Below are 14,687 nucleotides of genomic sequence, written 5' to 3'. Positions count from 1 at the left end.
CTGGCATATGCTAACATCCCTGTATTAGCGAATGTACGAAAAGTAAAACACTAAAGAAGAATGGATTTCATGGGAGGATACCACAGAGGAAGCCACTGCTGTCCAAAAAAACATTGTTGAACGTTTACAAGAGCACAAGAGCACCTGGATGTTCGACAGCAGTACTGGCAAAATATTCTGTGGACAGATGAAACCGAAGTTGAGTTGCTTGGAAGAAACACACAACACTATGTGTGGAGAAAAAGAGGCACAGCACACCAACATCAAAACCTCAACCCAACTGTGAAGTATGGTGGTGGGGGCAACTGTAGGTAAAAACTGCAGACAGTTTTACTATTGTGTTTTTTTTCAACAGATGAAATAATTATCACCAAATGGTTATAGTGGTTTTATCTGTTTAAAAAACCACATCAGTAAAATTGCATATGTCTTCTGTTGCATTTTTAATTTAAAGCCGCAGTTTTTTTCTGCTTGTGGTGGCATTTGGTTGCTCCAAAACACAATAAAAAAACTATTAAGAGTCCTGTGTAAACCCAGCCTTAGGCCCCTTTCACACGAGCGTGTCCGGATAAGGTCCGGATGCGTTGCGGCAAACCCGCGCGAGTGGGTACCCAATTGCGATTGCGTTCCGTTGTTCAGTTTTTATCGTGCGGGTGCAATGTGTTTTGCACGCGCGTGATAAAAAACTGAATGTGGTACCCAGACTCAAACTTCTTCACAGAAGTTCAGGTTTGGGTTCAAGGTTGTGTAGATTGTATTATTTCCCCTTATAACATGGTTATAAGGGAAAATAATAGCATTCTGAATACAGAATGCATAGTACAATAGGGCTGGAGGGGTGGAAAAAAATAAAAAAAATAATTTAACTCACCTTAATCCACTTGTTCGCACAGTCGGCATCTCTTCTGTCTTCTTCTTTGAGGAATAGGACCTTTGATGACGTCACGGCGCTCATCACATGGTCCATCACATGTTCTTTTACCATGGTGATTGATCATGTGACGGACCATGTGATGATCGCAGTGATGTCATCAAAGGTCCTTTTCCTGTGCACAGCAAAGAAGAAGACAGAAGAGAAGCCGGGCTGCGCGATCAAGTGGATTAAGGTGAGTTAAATTATTATTATTATTTTTTTAACCCCTCCAGCCCTATATTAAGAATGCTATTATTTTCCCTTATAACCATGTTATAAGGGAAAATAATAATGATCGGGTCCCCATCCCGATCGTCTCCTAGCAACCGTGCGTGAAAATCGCACCGCATCCGCAATATAGAACATGCTGCGATTTTCACGCAACGCACAAGTGATGCGTGAAAATCACCGCTCGTGTGCACAGCCCCATAGAAATTAATGGGTCCGGATTCAGTACGGGTGCAATTCGTTCACGTCACGCATTGCACCCGCGCGGAAAACTTGCTCGTGTGAAAGGGGCCTTAATCATAAGCAGTGTGCAAAACTCAAAAACTGAACATAGCGGGTGTGACTGATGAGAAAATTTTAAATTCTAAAGATAAAACAAAAAAATGTACGTGCTGAAAATTTAGAACATGTCTGTACTTACTGAAATGATGTGTCCTTTCAGTCCATGGGCAGAGTCAGCACATTCAATCACAGCACTTAACTGAGGATAGCCCACGCCTGTTTTAATTCTAGTTGTACAAACAGAACCTGTGAAAGAAGAAAAATAAAATGGTAACTGCAGAATACTGCAAAGAGAGGGTGAGTTCAAGACAGTTGCAGGTTCGCTAGGTCATAGTGCAGTGACCCAGTGGATCACGGCTAAAAGAGTTAATATAGTGCATCTCTGCTTAAACAGTTGATGCTGTTATTCTCTGTAAAAGGGTTAATTTTCAGGTTCACTACTTCAGCCTGTTTACTGTGATGATGATTTATGCACTATGAATCCCAAAAGTTTATATATATGTAACCCCCGCAGAGAAAGCAGTGGGTACAGTGGATGCTGCTGTCTATTACAAGCAGGGATTCACAGCAAAAGACTTTACTGCTGATCCTTCTGAGGCAAAGTGGACTACAAATCCCATGAGCAGCTGCTCCTCCCTGCAGCCAACAGCAGAGGGACCAGGGGAAAAGTCTAGAGAAGGAGAAGTAGCAGCAGGCATCTTAGAGACAGCAGCATGGCCAGGAGATAGAGAGACTGAGAGATCTCCACAGACAGAAGTGAGCCCTGCTTCCGTGCAGACAGTACAGCACAGTCCAGACAGCTCCTGTGTTTCCAGTGTAAGGCTACTTTCACATCTGCACTTTCCCTTTCCGCTATTGAGATCCGTCATAGGATCTCAATAGCGGGGGGAAACGCTTCAGTTTTGTCCCAATTCATTGTCAATGGGGACAAAACTGAACTGAACGAAAATAAATGCACCAGAATGCATTCCGGTCCGTTTGGTTGCGTCCCCATCGCAGCCAGGATAATGCTGCAAGCAGCGTTTTTCTTTCCGCGATGTGGTGCGGAGCAAGACGGATCCGTCATGACTCACAATGTAATAGAAAACGGATCCTTTCTCCCATTGACTTTCAATGGTGTTCATGACGGATCCGTCTTGGCTATTTTAAAGATAATACAACTGGATCCGTTCATAACGGATGCAGACAGTTGTATTATTGTGACGGAAGCGTCTTTGCTGATCCATGACGGATCCAGCAAAAATGCTAGTGTAAAGGAAGCCTAAGAAAAGAAAGCTCAGCTGCATCCCAGGAGGACCTTGCCCTCGACTCCACTGGCATCCAAGCTTCTGAATGCTGCAGCCCCCAGCTGGTTCACGGGCAGGACAATCATAAGTGCACAAACATTAGCACGCCAACGTTTTCTGCAACCAGATCCCAACACTCGGACTGGGTTAATTGCCAGACAGCAGTTTATAGCAAGCTGAGTATTAGGAGTAGATAGCTGGGAAGAGTATACTGTCTGCAGCGTCCCACTACGTGTGTGTGGGCACTGCTTGAAAGCACTTTTTACCCTAAAAACTGTATTATGCTGTACTATGTGACTTTGTACTGTTTTATCTGCAAAATCCCTGTTACCAGGCAGATTAGGTGTAATTTATACATCCCACCACTAGATGGGGATAAAACTTAGGTTCTATATATACCTAGGTCAGGCCTAGTGAGACAGGACTGGGGACAGCTCAGTGGTTGCTGATTAGTTAGTCAGTCTGCTGAGAGTGAGAGAGTGCAGATCTAGCACTTCTGCTCTGATGAAAGTTTAGTCCAGAAAGGACCGTGACCGCTAACCGTGAGTAAACTGATGAACTGTGTTATTATTTGGCCCCTCATCGGTCCACCGTGCACCTCACGTGTTGCCCCTGCACTACTGGCTGGCTGCATACCTTTTATTGGCGTCACGAACAGGATATTAACCCTTGCGCCATATTTGAGAGACTGTCGCATGTGAATAAGCCCCTTTGCTTTATTGAGAGACTTTTGCTTATTGTGCGCTGTTTTGGGCTACAGAGCTGTTTAAATTGCTTGGAAAGTATATGGAGGTGCTATACTAGTCCCCAGCATTAAAATCTCAGTGTTAAAAGTGAGAAAATCAGACATTTGTGTGTCACTAAAACGGCTTGCTGTCAGTGAATAGACTGTTTATATGCATTTAAGATGGCCGCCGGAGCTCTTGTTTGAAAAGAAATACTGCGCCATCACTGTGGACAAGTTAGCGACACCCCCTGAAGAGCGGGAAAACATAGTGCCGCCCATTTATGCAAACTGTCTGGTCAAGCCCATCCTACCTTTACTGTGTTGTTTCTGAGAGGCCAGCCCTGTATGCAAATGCAGCGCCGCCTCCTCTGTCTGTAGCCTCATCAAAGGGAGACGCGCACTGGAGGAGAGTGTGACGTGCGTGTATCCCAAAATATTGCGAGATCTCATACAGGCGAGCACACAGTCTGTGAGTACTCCGATTTTACCCACTAAGCTTAAAGAAGCACCGCTAGCCAGGAGCGCTACCAGAAGCTTAAGTAAGCGCTGCCTGAGTATTGCATTCAGCCGGTATCAAGTATTTAAAGGGCCATACACCCGCAATATAGCGGTCGCCCATAGCAACGCCACATAAAAAGTATCTACAGTCACAATTGACCTACTTAACTATAATTCACCTGCTGTTACCATGTCAGTGCAAGAAGATAATGTGCAGTCTGACCTCCGCGGACCTCCTGCGGCAGACGCAGCCGGTCCCAGCGCAATACCAACTGCTGCAGCGCCAAGTTTAATGCCTTTAACAATGCCTTATTATTTTGGGGCCCCCTGGTTTCCACGGTATTCTGGAGAGGTTCATACTTTAAGGGACTTTAAAGAGAAAATTCTTGCTGTGTTCAGATTGTACCCTGTATCCCCAGAACAGCAGATGGAGATTCTCCTTGCGCAATTGGAAGGAGCTGCTCTCAGAGAAGTGAAATCCTGGCCAAGCTCAGAAAGGAGGACACTGGAACAGATATTTGAATGTCTCTACACCACCTTTAAACCCAGAACCGTGTCAGAGGTCAAGATGAGGTTCTTCAGCAAGAAACAGCAATCGGGTGAGTCACTCAGAGACTTTGCATTATCTTTGCAGGAAGCCCTTAGAGTTGTTGTCCAAGTAGACCCCCGTGAGGCAGAGAATCAGGATAAAACCCTGAAAGAGCAATTTATTGAAGGTGTCAATACAGACAATTTAAAGAGCCAACTAAGAATGTTAACCGCCCAACATCCAAGTGCTGCTTTCTTGGAATTAGCTATCAGTATACTGGGAAAAAGTTCACCAACAGAGCCTGTTGGATCCGCTGCAGTGCTAGCAACACAGCTGGTCACCCCTGTGAAACCTTTACCTGTCATCAGTCAGGCAACTCAAGCCCCAATTCCTGACGCAGTTGCTGCCCTTACTGAGCAAGTCCAATTCCTGACTAAAAGTCTGGAGAAAGTTCCCAAAAAACTGGAACAATGGGAAAAACCATTATTGCTGGAGGATGAGAAACCTGTGTCCAGAAGGCTCTTCTCTCCTGACTATAGAGAGACTTACTCCAGAAATTCAGGCGGATGCCCACCTGACCGCACTAGTACCCCTAAGCGGCCTATTTGCACATACTGTCACAAGCCAGGCCATACTAAAGCCATCTGCTGGCAGTTAAACGGGCGACCCCCGAGGTCAAGGACCACCCCGCGGGAGGTAGATCAATAGGTCCAGAAGATCCCTATTGGATGCCCAGATATGTTGGATCCCGTCCAGAAGTGACACTTCAAATAAATGGAGTTCCTTTTGTTGCCCTAGTTGACACAGGATCCCAAGTCACTACCATCCAACAAACTGCATTTGAAAAATACTGGGACCAAAATCAACTTACCCAACCCCTAGAATCCTGGCTGAGTCTCATAGCCCGTAAAGGCAAACCTGTACCAATACTGGGTTACTGGGAACCTACTATTCAAGTAGGAGGAACTATTCTATCCCAACAAGGCATTATTGTGGTACAAGTCAAAGAGAATAACAATAACCCTCCAATAGTCCTAGGCATGAATGTCCTCAGGAACTGTTATGTTGAGATGCTGGAAGCCTTACACCAGTCAGTGCCTACTGCCTCTTCTGCTTCTAAGAAGGTAATCCAACAAACCATTCGTGTACTAAATGCGCAACAGAGATTCGCCAATGAAAAAGGAGAAATCTGCTGTGTCCGTATCCGAGATAATCAACCTGTGATTCTCAAACCCAACACCGAAACCCTCTTGTGGTGCCGAGCTGTAGTTAGAATTCAAGGTCAAGATTACCAAGCCTTGGTGGAGCCAGTTGTCTTGGAAGACTATCCCCTAGTTAGAGCCGCAAGAAGCCTAGTAACCGTCTCTGAAGGTAAAGTGCCTATTCGTCTCATAAATTTGAGTGATCACAGTGTAACATTGACAAAATACCGTCCCATCGCACAGTTGATCCAAGTTACCTTCCAAGATGTCATCAATGTGTCTACAGATACCAAAGAGCCACTTACTAAGAAACAACATCCAAAGGGCCAAAATTTAAGCAACCCCTGGTGGAAAGAACTTCATGTGGGAGATGCTTCCACACCAGAACACCAACTGGAAGGAGTACTGAAAATCGTGAAGGAGTGTCACCGTGCCTTCAGTAAGCATTCTACAGACTATGGAGAAGTAGATATCATTAAACACTCCATTCCTACAGGTTCACACCCACCGATCAAGGAAAGGTATCGGCCTATACCACCAACTATGTACCAATCCGTAAAACAAGTGATCCAGGAGATGAAAGACTCCAATATCATCAAAGACAGCCATAGCCCATGGGCTGCACCACTAGTCCTTGTCCGTAAAAAAGACGGCAACATCAGAATCTGTGTGGACAACAGAAAATTCAACCAAATTACCCACAAAGATGCTTACCCTTTACCACGCATAGTGGAATCCTTGACAGCTTTAGGATCTTCAGCCTACTTCTCTACTCTTGATTTAACCAGTGGATACTGGCAAGTACCAATGGCACCTGAAGATCGTGAGAAGACTGCATACCCTTTGACTTTGCAATGCACCTGGAACTTTTCTGAGATTAATGGAGCGTTGTCTGGGCCACAAAAATTTTGAGACTGTCTTGTTGTACTTGGATGATGTCATTATCTACTCCAGATCTTATGAAGATCATTTGAAACATCTGGCCGAAGTTTTTCAAGTTATCATTAAGCATGGACTAAAAGTCAAACCATCCAAGTGTCATCAACTAAAGCCTGAAGTTAAATACTTAGGGCATATCGTCAGCTCTGAAGGTGTTAAACCAGATCCAGAGAAGATAGCCACAGTCTGAAATTGGCCTACTCCTACTACGGTGAAGGAAGTGAGAAGTTTCCTCAGTTTCGCAGGTTATTACAGACGCTTCATTCCTCACTTTGCCCAAATTGCAGAACCAATATTAGAACTTCTGAGGGGATATCCTAAAAGGTATAAGAAATCTCCAATACCAGTTGAATGGAACACTGAAAGAGAACCTGCCTTCCAGCTCCTGAAAAAGAAGTTAACAGAACCACCAATCTTAGGCTATCCGGATTACCAACAGCCATTTCATCTTTACACAGATGCTAGTAAGAAAGACCTGGGAGCTGGCTTGTCACAAGTACAAGAAGGTAAAGAAAGTGTAATTTCCTACGCTAGTAGATCTCTTAGAGGTACTGAAAGAAACAACCAAAACTACAGTTCCTTCAAATTGGAATTCCTCGCACTCGTGTGGGCTGTTACAGAAAATTTTTTATATTACCTTGCCGCAACACCCTTCGTGGCCTTCATAGATAACAACCCACTAGCACATCTTAACACCGCCAAGTTAGGAGCGTTGGAGCAAAGATGGGCCTCACGCCTTGCTAACTATAATTTCACCGTAAAGTACAGAACAGGAAAAACAAATGAAAATGCGGATGCATTATCCCGTCTGCCGACCAAAGAAGACCCTACTTCACAAGAAGATGTTTGGGAAGAGGTAGAGATGCCATCATTCTACAAAAATTTTGCCCACCAAGACATCATCACTGTCAAAGGGAAAAAGGTTTTCAACCTTCAACAACAAGTGGATCCAAAATCCCATGTGGACAAAGAAAGATGGATCAAGCTGCAAAAGGAAAGCAGAGTGTTAGGTGAACTGCAAGATTTCTTCACCAGCGGAAGAACACCAGAGAGAATCCGCAGGAGGAATGCTGATCTGGAGTTGTCAAAACTATGGAGACACAGAAAACACCTCTTTCTACAGAAGGGCCTACTATTAAGAAGAACTTTAGACCCAATTACCTGGGATCGTCTATATCAAATCCTAATACCACGCCGAGATACAAGAATAATTCTTGAGATGTACCATGATCAATCAGGACACTTTGGCGTACAGAAAACAGAAGCGACCATCAGTAGAAGAATCTATTGGATTGGGATGAGAGGAGACATTGAAAAGTGGTGTCGAGAATGTTCCACCTGTGCTGTTGGAAGAAATGAGAAACATGACCAAAAAGCCCCCTTACATTCCATTGTAAGCAGAACACCATTAGAAATAGTAGCAATCGACCATGTGAAGTTGGAACCAAGTTGCTCAGGTTACACATATGCTATGACCATCATTGATCATTACACTAAATTTGTTGTAGCCGTGCCTGTCAAAGACTTGACTGCAAAAACAACTGCAGATGCTTTCTGGAAACATTTCTTGTTGCCATATGGATGCCCAGAAAGAATCCTTACAGATCAGGGATCTGCCTTTGAATCACAACTCTTCAAAGAACTGTGTACCTTTCACAACTGTCAGAAAATCAGGACCACAGCATACCATCCCCAAGGGAATGGACTTTGTGAAAAAATTAACCAAACTCTAATTGAGATGTTAAGAGCAGTCCCACCTGCTACAAGAAATGATTGGCCTACTTTATTGCCTCAGCTGATGTATACCTACAACAACACTATTCATTGTTCTACTGGGTATACACCTTACTACCTTGTGTTTGGCCGACAAGGTACATTACCTGCTGATCACACTTTGGGCGTACAAGTGCCTGATGCAATCAACCCTCTACCAAAAACTGATTGGGTGACTGAGCACCAAATACTTTTGATTGATGCACAGGAAATTGTTCAACAACGGATGGGACATGTCCATGAAAAACAACAGAAGGACTATAATCAATCTGCCAAGGCAGAACCTCTCCAAATTGGTGATCGTGTGCGGTTAAAAAATAACCATCGTACCAGCAAATTAGATAGCAAATGGGAGAGAGAACTTTACACCATCACTGCTATTCTCAATCCAGAAACTGATACGTATGAGATTACCCAAGAGGACAAGTCCCGTGTAGTGCATCGTAATCGCCTAAAATTGTGTCTTAAAGAAGATACCCCAGAAGAAACTTCTCAAGAAGAAGCTGTTCCAGAAGAAATTCAATCCTTAGAGCCAGAACTGGAAAAACCAACTGATCCAGAGGAACCAATACAGTCCTTGGGAAAAACATTATTAGCCTCTGATCCTTGGCAATGGTTCTTAACTCCATGGCTCAACATCTTAGTGCCTGCTAAAACCAATACCCCAACACTTCAACCAGAAGCTGAAGTTACTGCAATTCAGGAAACATCAAGTTCCCTTGAAGCAAGGTCTGAAGAGTCTCAGCCGCTTCGTAGATCCAACCGGATTACAAGAGGACAACCACCAGTCCGTTACGGAGATTTCCTGCTCCAGCAGCCGAGAAGATAACTTACAGATCTGTCAATTCAACGTTGAAGACATCCTTAACTTGTCTGGAATTCCACAGATCCAGAAAAAGACTAATCTACGGTTATCATGTTCCATTTTTCCTTAAAGGACTTTTTAAGGGACTATTTGCCTGTTTTGCAACATTCAAGTCTGCACCCGGAGATAAACTTTCACGTACCTGAGCCTCCGTGATATTCCATTTTGACATTTATTTGTGCCCAGGGAACGGACTCATACCCTGTGAGCCTCCTGAGATGTTTATTTTAGTTTTTTCTTCATCATTGTGGACAATTTTGGTTTCTGGTACATCATCAGTCTTCAGAAAAAAAAAAATGTGTTACCCCATTTGTCACATTTCGTTGTTGCCTGAGATATGCTTGCCTAACCCGTTTTACTTTCAGGTACAAGCAATACAAGAATGGAGTTATGGTATTGTTTTCCTATGCATGCATGCTTTTCCCATTTTTATATCTTACAGGAAGATACAACATCGAGTCAAGAATGTGTCGAGGTCGACTTACATTTTACCATGGGGGTATGCAGCGTCCCACTACGTGTGTTAAAAGCACTTTTTACCCTAAAAACTGTATTATGCTGTACTATGTGACTTTGTACTGTTTTATCTGCAAAATCCCTGTTACCAGGCAGATTAGGTGTAATTTATACATCCCACCACTAGATGGGGATAAAACTTAGGTTCTATATATACCTAGGTCAGGCCTAGTGAGACAGGACTGGGGACAGGTCAGTGGTTGTTGATTAGTTAGCCAGTCTGCTGAGAGTGAGAGAGTGCAGATCTAGCACTTCTGCTCTGATGAAAGTTTAGTCCAGAAAGGGACAACAGAAAAGACTTATACATCCAAAGGATAAAAGCCACAAATCAGGCATCAAGGACCTTTGGGATATTCAGGTGTAGGATACCATAGCCTCCGGCAATCTCACCAAATTACACTGATACAGAAAATATCCGGCTAAGCTCAAATCAAGCCTAAGAAAGCCTAGAAACAGTGGATCTGCAGAATTAACTCTAATACCAACAAGAGACTGTATTTTGTACTGCTACAACCAAAGTCATCAACAGTAAAAGTTGTGAGTTGCATATTACCACTGTCTACCTCATTATTACCACTATTGGTTGTACCACCATTAACTGTACTGGCGTCACGACAAAAACCATCAAGGGACTCAGCCGCAACAAGCACCCTAAGCACCCCTAACATCAAGGGCACCTCAACCACCATCTTGGCTGATGCTTCCCTACCACAGAGCGTGCCCCGGAGGATTTCTTGCTGTCCACCTCAACACTGTGCTGCCAGCCCAGGGAGGCCTTCTGTTAACCGTGAGTAAACTGATGAACTGTGTGTTATAATTTGGCCCCTCATCGGTCCACCGTGCACCTCACGTGTTGCCCCTGCGCTACTGGCTGGCTGCATATCTTTATCTTCCAAAGGAGTGTGTGTGACCACCATCAGTGCTTACTGTTACAGATAGCCTGCCCCTTAACCAGGGGTTTTCCTTAGACAGAGTTGCAATCTGTGCTTTGTTCATGTTATTGCATTATCCCATCCATCTGAATGGAGGCTGTGGTATCCTCCTTTTCAGTGGCTCCACGCTCAGACAGCAACCCAAACTGACTGACTGAAGCTTCTCTCAGCGCCAGTCAGTCAGGCCAACATGTCATTCTGTGACTGACTGAGGATCAGTGAAGCATTCGGGCCCCGCACAGCTCACCCTCAGGTCATCACGTACTCTTTTGTCAGCGTGACCTAGCTGAGTCGAGATGTGGCTTAGCAGGAGTGGGGGAGTGGCCCATAATGTCCGGCTTTTGTGGGTGAAGCAAGTGGCCACCCTAGAAACACAGCCATTTGAATCCGTACCTCCCAACCATCCTGGACTTTTTTTCTCTTTCTGTGAAGGGGGCACATCTCTGGGAATAAATACTATGAAGTGGGCACAATGTGGGCACAACTACTGTGAAGGGCCCAATGTGGGCATAACTCCTAGAGGGGCACAGTGTGGGCACTACTAATGTGATGGGGCACAATATGCGCATAGCTACTGCATGGTGGCACAAAGAGGGAATAATTACTATATGGGGGCATTATGGGGACTGGGGGGGATTGGGTGTGTATAGTTATGTTTTGGTCAGAGTTACAGGGGTGTCCTAGTGTGAAAAAATTTGCCGTGCCACGTGTAACGCTCTGCGCATATTGTCCCCCTCTGTGCTTGGGAGGTATGCATGAATCTGGTCTTAGGGTAAGCATGGTATGGTCATAAAATTGCCATTATTTGCTACAGTTTGCCTTGATTTTGCACAAATTGCGAAAAAAACTCCTCCACCGAACTGTGTGAATATTTTCTAAGGCCAGTTTCACATGTGCTGTGAGTTCAAGTCATTGGACCCACTATTGAGTCAGAACTTGCAGTTGTAATAGAGGTGCCTAAATGTGCCCGTATTATGATGATGTGATAATGACCTACAACCAAATTGGCAGACCCTACTTTTGGTGGTGGTGGTTATCCCCAACTACATTAGATTCCTAGCCGGCTGGCTTTAGAACTGTATTTTGTCCATTTTATCTGTAATGAGCCAAATCAAAATGATTTTCAGGCGATGTGGCAGTCTCTTTAGTGAAAAATATCAGAGAAGCTATTTACAGCATCAAAACATCATAATTGAGCAATGTTCCATGGGGAGCGGAGTGACTAACTAGGTCTATGTGTGCAGTATAAACAGACGGATCTCCGTGTTGGCTGCCTATGAGGAAGTACACACAGCATGCTACACTGGTGGTAAATGTAGGTAACCAAGTCTGCATGCAATATAAACTAAAGCAGATGGTCATTATATCCTTTAGATAAGATAGATTTTAGTGGTGAAAATAATATATAAAAGGGCTTCCAAATCAAGAGCAGGCTTTTCCTAAAACATAAACTCCATACAAAACTCTGAGCTCAGCTCTGCTTGGAATGTTTCTTGATCCCTCATCCATAAAAGGTACTTCCGCTTGGGGTCTTTGGTGGCCAGGATCTACAGGAGTCCATTGCCACTTGGATATTCACTTCAATTGTCCTTTTTACTAACAGGTCTTATTCAGACATTCACATTAAAATCGCCCATGTTGAGGCTGCAACACACAGGTGATTTTTAGTACAGCACTGGCTCTGTATGTCCACCTAAGACACAGACCTCGCAGCTGTCTCCAATGATCTCCAGCTCCATGTTCCCTGATATAGGGACCAGAATAGGACATGCACTTTTATAGCATTGGGTGTTGAACTGTGTCAATGAACAGATTTGACTTTGGCTAATCCTAAGGGCATTTTCTGTCAGTCCCTGGGTTTTCACCCTTTAACCCCTATACAGGGATCTGGACCCCTATTGAGGGGAATCACCAGGCCACTACCTCCTGGAATAGTCTCTGTGTAGTTGACAGTTGACCCCTGAGGATCAGAGAGGGACAGGCCAAGGTCAGGACAGGGACAGTACAAGTAATCTGATAAACAGTCCGAGGTCAAGGTAGGCAACAAAGGATCAATATGGAGGTCAGGCACAGATCAGGTCAGGCAGCAAAGGTTAAGAATACATGAATCGGGCAGAAGTTGCCCTTTCATCAGCCATTCATTTGATAGCGGCTGTGCTTGGTATCACAGCTCAGCCCCATTTGCTTCATATATCCAATGAATGACATCACATGGCCTAGTGAAAGCTGAGCCAGTGTCTTCTCAAACAGCTAATTGACGGAGGACCCCCCAGATCAGATACTGATGACCTATCTGATAAGTCATCAGTTCAAAAATCGTAGAAAACCCTTTTAAGTTGGCTGGTAAAAGTTAGAGAGTGAGCGATGGAGCTGAAGGGAGCATGCAGGAGCCCTGAATGCAGAGTGGGAGAAGCTAGGCTGACAAGCAGGCCCCAGCCTGTGTGGAGGGACAGAGCTTACCCGGTGGTTAGGACTGCTGGGAGGGAAAGTAGAGTGGGAGGTGGGCCTACACCGCTGGTACCTGCAGCATGGGTGGGAGAGACAGCAGTGTCCCCAAGCTTCATTGACTTGGGTTTGTGTGCTGCTCATTTTTTTTAAATGTGCAGTGCCCCACTAGAAAGAATTTGAAAATGGTTTGTTCTTATTGTAGTGTAATGTTATGCAAGGTTATGTACACCCAGCATGACCTGGTGTGATTGGCGGAGACGGGGTTAATCACACTGTTCTTCCCCTCTTTGCAGGCGTGGGCTAGTCATACTTCCTGTCTACAGGGGGAGTTCTAGTCTAGTGAGTGAAGAGAGTGTAACCAAGTCTATGTGCTCCTTTTCCTTAGGCCTTAAGATCCAGAGACTAACAGATTTCTATGAGTCACTGCTTCTGCTACAGATAGAGAAGAGAGAAAAAGAAAGATAAGAACTTGGAATCTGCATGGCCAAATGTATGAGTCAGCAAGGTAACCTGTAATTTCAGCTGTTACAGACTTTGCTGCTTGTGATGGACTACAGTTAAGACACCCAAACTCTTAACCACATCCTAGCCAGACGTGCCTCTAAAACCTCTATTATGCAGTGAACACTGCAGCCAGAGATTGTAGAGATAGAGACTTTAGCAAGATAGTATACCAAGAGAGCCATTACTTGCCACTTTGCCAGCCTCCATACCTCGCAATCTAGGAAAAGGATTTACACTGTGCACAGATTATTGTTGGATGTACTAAAACTCCCATTTTGCACTCAAGTAGAAAGATATGTTTATTCTTCTACCTCTGGCCTAGTTCCCTGACTCCTACCACACCATACACTGGCCATTGCACTACTACACCTCCAGCCAGGCACCCATACACCTACCTACATGAAGGACACCCAAAAACTACCATCAGGCAGGAGCCCCCAACTACAGGGAGTGCTCAGAGGAAAAAAGGGTGCACCCTCCACTTGCTACACTGGCCCTAGGGAGCGACGGCCTAAGGGAAACCACTATGACACATCCTATAGTCAGAGATACTATCACTATGGCTCCTCAAGGGCTTGCTGCAAACGGACAGCACAATGAAGAAATATCATGATGCTGGCACTGATGTCCATTCATTTACATTTATTAAGGGGCATCTGTGCACATTTATATGAAAGTAATCTAGTCTAACAGATATAGTCTAAACTTATGCTTCCATTCCCCGTTTACCCCCTGGGTCTCAATGTGGTGCATAAAGTTTTCACCAGCCACACAGCCTGCATCCCACTGCTGATGAGACATCTGATAGTTTCTAAATTCCAGTAATCTGTGACCGCAACCGTCCCTAAGAGTTTTCCTATACAATCCTGTTTACTATTTATAAGAAGATTTGGGTATTGTGGTATAAAATGTGACTGTGAGGGTAATTCTGGCCTTTCTAATTAAATGTAAAGACTTAAAGTTTCATTTTCAGAATAATATGAATATACCAAATCAGTTGTGTATAAAAATGAGAGCTGCATGAAGTAGTAGTGATATATGTTGA

General features: G+C 44.3%; 1 protein-coding gene across 1 annotated transcript in view; it reads right to left on the bottom strand.

The window, feature by feature from the left end:
• GMPR (guanosine monophosphate reductase) overlaps window positions 1-14,687 on the bottom strand; it is a 92,380-nt gene that overhangs the window by 41,341 nt on the left and 36,352 nt on the right. The window contains exon 6 of the mRNA XM_040432995.1: window positions 1,563-1,669. Within this exon, the coding sequence (XP_040288929.1) occupies window positions 1,563-1,669 (107 nt within the window). The remainder of the gene's footprint in view (window positions 1-1,562; window positions 1,670-14,687) is intronic.

This window comes from Bufo bufo, chromosome 5 (assembly GCF_905171765.1).
Source record: "Bufo bufo chromosome 5, aBufBuf1.1, whole genome shotgun sequence".
Lineage (NCBI taxonomy): Eukaryota > Metazoa > Chordata > Amphibia > Anura > Bufonidae > Bufo > Bufo bufo.
This window is presented reverse-complemented; position numbering and strand designations above follow the sequence as displayed.